Genomic DNA, 6,824 nt, shown 5'->3' on the forward strand with positions numbered 1-6,824 from the left:
ACAAAACAGACAATACTTATTTTTTTTTCCTTTAGCTTCTCTCATATTCAAATTTCTTTTTGGTATCTTTATTTTTCCTTCTATTTTTTCCCCCTTCCCATGTACGAAAGGAACATAAACCACTTGTAATGAAACCATCACCAACAAACTTTTTTAACATATTGTATCTTCCTTTGATCTTATTTGACTATATCACGTAATTATGAACATAAGAGTTGCAAATTTGAATAAGAGGTGTTAATGTGTCAAGTATGAGTTAAAAATTTATATTGGATGGAATGATAAATTTTGAACAACATATAAATGAGATGGAAGGATATCAATTTCACTTGTGTATTTTCTCTTGGTCTATTGTGGTGATAAAACTCAAGATAGGATCCCTTGGAAGTCCCAAAGTTATGATGTATTATTTGTTAGCTTGTGGGTCTCATTTATTTGATTTTTGTATGTTAAATTTTAGTTATTGGAGACCGTTCATTTTCATGCTATTTTTTTTATTCAACCTCACTTATTTCAAATTCCTTCAATTTTGGTCTTTGGTAGAACCTCACAATGGAAAAATGCATATGTGTTTTGCTAAGTTGACAAAATACATGCTTATTTAAAATTTTAAATTTGAGTCTAATTTTTGGTATATTAATTACTCCAAATTCTTCAAGAAACCCATAAAATTACCAGCAACGAACAATATTCCATATACTCTCACGGTCAAAGTACATACTCCTTATTTTTTTTCCTAACCATTTCTCTCAAGTTAAAATTTCATTTTCATCTTATTTCTTTTTCTGGTTTAGTTTCTTTATTCACATGAATGAGAGGAATAGAAACATCTCTTCATAAAATCACCGCAAGTCTATTTTTTTTTACAATGTTATGACTAAGTATAACTTTATTTGGTTATGTTACCAGATTGCAGATGTAGAGAGTCTCACATTTAAGAGAGAAGTTAAATTGTCATATATGAGTGAGTATGTGGTAAGAATAATATAAGTGAGATGACTCATACATAATGCTTTAAGGTTTTAACTGAACATGTGATGTTCGTCTCACTTTTATGGTTTCTATTAATGTAATGTGATTGTTCAACTCAGTTTATGTTCCCCTGAAAGTCATAACATTATGATAAACTATTTTATTTGTTTTAGATGCCCATTGTTTAAATTTTTTATCTATTTTTTTAGTCAATCTTTATTATTTTATAGATTATAAAATTGTAGACGCGTAATACTGAGTTGACAAATTAAATGTTGAATGCTAGCAACATTCACTTTTGCACACTCTCTTTAGCACTCACTATTTTATTGGATGAAATCAATGTATGCCCCACCACTTTATGCGAGTTCTATTTCCAAAGTATAGATCCCCAATGATTTAAACCAATAAGAAAGTGAGTATATATTAGAGAGAGTGTTCAAAAGAGAGTGGTTCTAGCACGACTCTATTAGACATTTTAAGTGTAGATGTGGTGTTAGTCTCACTTGTGTGATTGCTATTATCATAATGTGATATTTCGACCAATTCTAGCTAGGCTTCTTTTGTAGACTCAACATTATGATGAACTATTTTGTAGGTTTTTGGATGTTATTTGCTATTTTTTGAAGAGTTAATTAGCTAAAAGGTCTCTATAATTATCAAGAATTTCTTTGTAACAAAAAAAAAATTGAAGAATTTCATTTTTAATTCCTACAAAAATAAATCGCACATCTTGGCCCTTTTAAAATTATTCTGTTAGCATTTTTAGTCACTGTAAAATTTTCCGTCAACAATTTGGGCCATAAAATGTTCAAAGGAAAATGTTACAACGATTAAAAATGTGACTTATTTCTATGGACTAAAAACAAAAAAAAAATCTTATTTATATGGAATATTTATTTAATTAACCTTTTTTCTGTAAAACTTTGTTGTCGGATGTCATTAGCTTTCATTGTATTTTTGTATTCAACCTTCATTATTTTAAATTCCTTTACTTCTAGTCTTTGGGGGATGTGACAATGGAAAATCCAGATGAGTTTACAAAATACATGTTTATTAGACATTTTAAAATGATGTGATGTTTTTTTAATGAAGTCATACTCTTTGGTAATACTAACCCAAAAATATTCAACTTCTTCAACAAAACCATATAATTACCGGTAACTCAAACTATTATATACTATCACCGATAAAACACACAGTACATATTTTTCTCTTATTATTTCTCTCATGTTCAAATTATTTTTTTATCTTCTTTCCTTTTCTAATTTATTTTCTAACTTCTCATGAAATAATAGAACGTAAACCCCCATGCATTAAATCACCATCAACCGACCTTTTTTTATTACCATCATATGATTTCATTTGATTTTATTTGGCTATGTTACAAAATCACCGATACGAAGAGTCTAACACGTAAAGGAAGAGATGTTAATATGTGTTATATTAGTTAAAGTTCCAGATTGCATTTATGTCAAACAAATCATCTCTCAACTCTCTATATAAGTAACATCAAATAATATTTATAAGTCATACTTTATCCTTCATCCTTCGATTAAATCATCTTACTTCAAATTAATCGTACGTCATATTTTTTTTCTTTGAATCTCTTTTTTTTATTTCTAACTTCTTATTTATATCAACGATTAAAGTATCTCTCTATTAATATTTTTAACTTTGTCTACCTTTCTATGATTTATTTCTTTTCAATTCTATGTAGGTTGAATAATGGCTTCTCATATTACTGATATTGATGACATTGTTGCTGGAAAAAATCGATTGGAAGATACGTGTTCGTATAATTAATCTTTGGAAAATTCTTGATTTCAACAAACCAAAAGAGGCATCCAGTATTGAATTATTTTTGCTAGATGAAAAGGTATGGGTCATGTATATGGTTCTGTTGTACCTATAAATTTGGTTATTAAAGATCTTTGATTTATTCATATATTTCACAATTTAAATCTTCTGTTTCTCATCACAAGTAAATTTAGCCTATTAAATTAATAGAACCATATATGAACGTGTTAGTAAAACAATTAGCCTATTAAATTTAAAGGTGGGGATTTATTTGTTTTGGTTGTTGCTCTGCACTATAATATTCTTTGTTATTTTGAGTTCACTACACTTTCTATTTGGGTGGCTATGTTTTAATATAATATGTCGTTCAAAACAAGGTTTTATAAATTGATAATAAAAGAAGTTTTTTAATTTGATTCATGACTGTCCATACTATGGACGTGTTGATATGATTATATTATTGTTTTTTTTTTGTTTCACCTTTATTTTTTTTTTAAAGAATTTGTTTCAGGTTTATAATTCTCATTATCTTTTTATTCACATAAATTCACATAATATTTTTATTTATTTCAGTTGTCAAAGATACAAGCTTCTATTAAAAGCAAGGAATTCAAACAACTTGGAGATTCTATTGAAGAGGGTGCTTCATATATTATAGAAAAGTTTTAGTCCAATTTAATAAAGAAAAATTTAAGCCAACAAATCACGAATACAAGCTAACTTTGATAGGAAGCACTGTTATAACCAAAACATCTTATGATAAAATTCCTGCAAATTTGTTTAACTTCACAAAATTTCAGCACATTATTGGTGGTACTTTATACTAAACTTACAAATTAAATATTAACTTATTTTTAGATTTTTATCATTTCTTTTTTATGATTCTACAACCACGTTTATTTGTAGATGTCATTGGCCATGTGGTTGGAACGACTAACATTAAGGATGTTCAAGTAAAGGGAAAAATGACTAAAATCTTGGACTTGACTCTTGAAGACCTTGAGTTAGTGGAGTTTTTTTTTTTTTTTTTTTTTTTAATATTTGTTTTAAATACATATATAGATGTTTTTTTAATTATTATTCTTACTGTAATAAAAATTATTTTGTAAATTTCAGGAGCAATACAATCATTTGTACTTTATGGAGTCATTTTGGTGAACAAATGAATAGCTATATGAGCACAAATGGAAATGCTTTTCCAATGTTATGCATCTATGTCGACTTAAAGTTTTTGATGGTAATTAGATTATCTTTTTAAATGTAATTATTTTTAATTTCTTTGTATTGTTAATGATATATATCACTTAATACCTTTTGGTGTATCGTTTTAATAGGTATGTATGGGATTGCCAATGCATTCAATGAAACCAAGTTGCTTATAATTCCCAACATTGAAGAATGTTGCAACTACAAGAAAGAGTATGCACTAACCTATCGTTATTACACATATATTATATATTGATAATTATTGGAATTTTTTTTTTGGTTAAGTATGATTTTCTTATATTTTACGATAGGATGAAAACTGGCAATGCATCTTTGACCCAAGGGGTCACCCAGATGGCAGCACAATCTTCACTTTCTTTGTCTAATGATCTACTCCAAACAAAAAACATGACAATTTCAGATATTACACAAGCTAAACAGGTATAAAACTTTATGCTAATTTGCTTTGACTTATACTATTATACTATGTTGTTAAATAATTCTTAATCCATATCTTTGTATTTTAATTTTCTAACTGTTATTCTTTAAATAAATTTAATAACTATGCAGGTGGGTGCATATGTTGTCTTGGCTAAAATTATTGGCATAGACACCAATAAGAAATGGTGCTACGTTTCATGTAATAAGTGTTTCAAGAAGGTTAAACCTGTTTGTACAAAAAGGTAACATTTTCCATATTAATTTTTCTTATGTTTCACTCATTTCTTTTAAGCTAAACTCAATTATTATTTCTATTCGGTTACTTATATAATTAGCAAATCTAATTTCAATTTTTTTTCTTTCTAATAACTTGCTATGTACATGATTATATAAACGAGAAGTTGCATCATCACCACTTTTATTCTTTTGGTCACTGATTTTTTTGGTTAGTGGATTCCTTATAAGGTTATTGAATCTTTCATGTATATTCACTTTTCATTTTAGGTTTATGGTGCACATTCATGTTATGGATGATAGTGGGTCAACTACCTTTGTGTTGTTTGATGGAGTTATTTCACAACACTTTGGAATGACTGCAAAAGAACAAATGGTATTGATAATGAACTTAAGTATATTGTTTTTTTTGTATTTTTTATGTTATATTATTAAAACAATAAACATTGGTTTTAATTATTTACTAATCCAAATCAAAAACAGGGAATGACCACAAATGATTATCCAACCGAGTTTGACAACTTACATGATAAGGAAATGCTTTTCAAACTGGAGATCAATCAAAAAAATGTTGAACAGAGGTTTTATACCTATGCAGTCAAAAAGATGTGTGATGACAATGAAATCATTGATGAGTTTAAAAAAAAGTATTATATTGAGTGTCATGCTGCTCCTCTGAATGTTGAGGAAGATGATGTTGATATCATATGTCCTATTACTCCCCAAACTGATGATAACATTAAGGTAGTTAAATATTCTTTATATCTACTTTAAAAGTATTCATAAAACTTATTAAATTAACTATTTCTATAAATGTTTATTATTCATGTAGCTTCTTGGTGATGAAGCTAATTCTATTCCTAAAGATACTCATTCATCCAAGTCTTTGAGAAAGAGAAACGCCGACTCAGATGCAACATATATTGACGTTGATTGTCAAACTCGGTCGTCCACCACTAAATTGCAGAAAGTTATCAAAATTAAGCAAGAACCTGAAGATTGATATTTTAGTTCTTCTTAGTCTACACTACTTAGATTTATTTGGTTCCTTTTTTATTTTTCACTCATTAAGTACCTTCTTAATTGTTATTTGTTTTGGAATTTATCTGCTTAACATTTGCTAATTTGGTTGTTATAACATTTGGTACTTTGGTGCATATGTCATACATCCAAAAATAACATGTTTACGTTCTTTTTTGTCCACGTCAATGTCACTCTATCTATATAAAAAAAAAAAAAAATTATATCTATCGAATGATGTGGTGGTAACCAAAAATCACTTGCGTTGGTGACCAAAATAAATCACCTTACTTTTTTTTATTGTGTTTCGTAGCATTATCAATATACTCTCTTCATATGGTGGCAAAAACTATATGCATGCCTATTCTTAAATGATAGAATTTTGAAAGAAGTCTTTTGCGTACTAGTGTGGCCACCATAAGAAGAGGAGTGGCAATGAGTTAGAATACTACTTACCTCGTTTTCAGGAATGCATCTTCTGAAAATCCCATCTGAGCCTCTTCTGAAGAGGTAGGGCTCATCCCAATAGTAGTGCTTGAGATCATTGAAGAACTTCTTCTTTTGTTGGTAGCTTAACTCAGGCGGTAGCACTCCTGCTGCAAGAAAATTAACAAAATCTGCATACCAAGGTGCGTCAGTTTGTGCCAATAAGAAGAGCTGGTCATCTGGGAAGGAATCATCCAAGGGTAACTCATCCTCATTGGTCTCTCGAAGTCGGGACAAGTGGTCAGCTACAACATTTTCTACACCCTTTTTATCTTTTATTTCAAGGTCAAATTCTTGGAGGAGCAAAATCCATCGGATCAATCTCGGTTTGGCATCTTTTTTGTTTAGCAAATATTTTATGGCCGAGTGATCTGTGTAAACAATGAATTTTGATCCCACCAAGTATTGCCGAAATTTGTCAATGGCGTAGACAACTCCTAGCAATTCTTTTTCTGTTGTGGCATAATTTACCTGTGCCCCATCTAGGGTCTTACTGGCGTAGTATATGGCATGCATCTTTTTTTCCTTTCTTTGACCTAACACCTCCCCAACCGCATAGTCGCTTGCGTCACACATTATTTCAAAAGGCAAGCTCCAATCTGGTGGTTGCATGATTGGGGCAGTAATTAGTGCTTCTTTCAACCTGCAAAATGCCTGCAAACAAG

At 29.5% G+C, this 6,824-nt stretch overlaps 1 protein-coding gene across 1 annotated transcript; it reads left to right on the top strand.

Annotated features, from left to right (window-relative positions):
* Positions 1–2,700: 2,700 nt before the first annotated feature.
* Positions 2,701–5,656, top strand: LOC25494761 (uncharacterized). The gene is made up of 7 exons (XM_024784860.2): positions 2,701–2,764; positions 4,107–4,191; positions 4,290–4,419; positions 4,549–4,661; positions 4,924–5,029; positions 5,137–5,397; positions 5,486–5,656. The coding sequence occupies exons 1-7, from the start codon at positions 2,701–2,703 to the stop codon at positions 5,654–5,656; spliced, it is 930 nt and encodes a 309-aa protein (XP_024640628.2).
* Positions 5,657–6,824: the final 1,168 nt, after the last annotated feature.

Source organism: Medicago truncatula, unplaced genomic scaffold, assembly GCF_003473485.1.
Source record: "Medicago truncatula cultivar Jemalong A17 unplaced genomic scaffold, MtrunA17r5.0-ANR MtrunA17Chr0c01, whole genome shotgun sequence".
In the NCBI taxonomy this organism is placed as follows: domain Eukaryota; kingdom Viridiplantae; phylum Streptophyta; class Magnoliopsida; order Fabales; family Fabaceae; genus Medicago; species Medicago truncatula.

Bases quoted from the DNA above. Each gene is read 5' to 3' on its own strand.
- LOC25494761 (XM_024784860.2), top strand. From the start codon at position 2,701: ATGGCTTCTCATATTACTGATATTGATGACATTGTTGCTGGAAAAAAT. The intron at 2,765-4,106 runs GTTCGTATAATT...TCGTTTTAATAG, and splicing joins AAATCGATTGGAAGATACGT to GTATGTATGGGATTGCCAAT. The intron at 4,662-4,923 runs GTAACATTTTCC...TTTTCATTTTAG, and splicing joins AAACCTGTTTGTACAAAAAG to GTTTATGGTGCACATTCATG.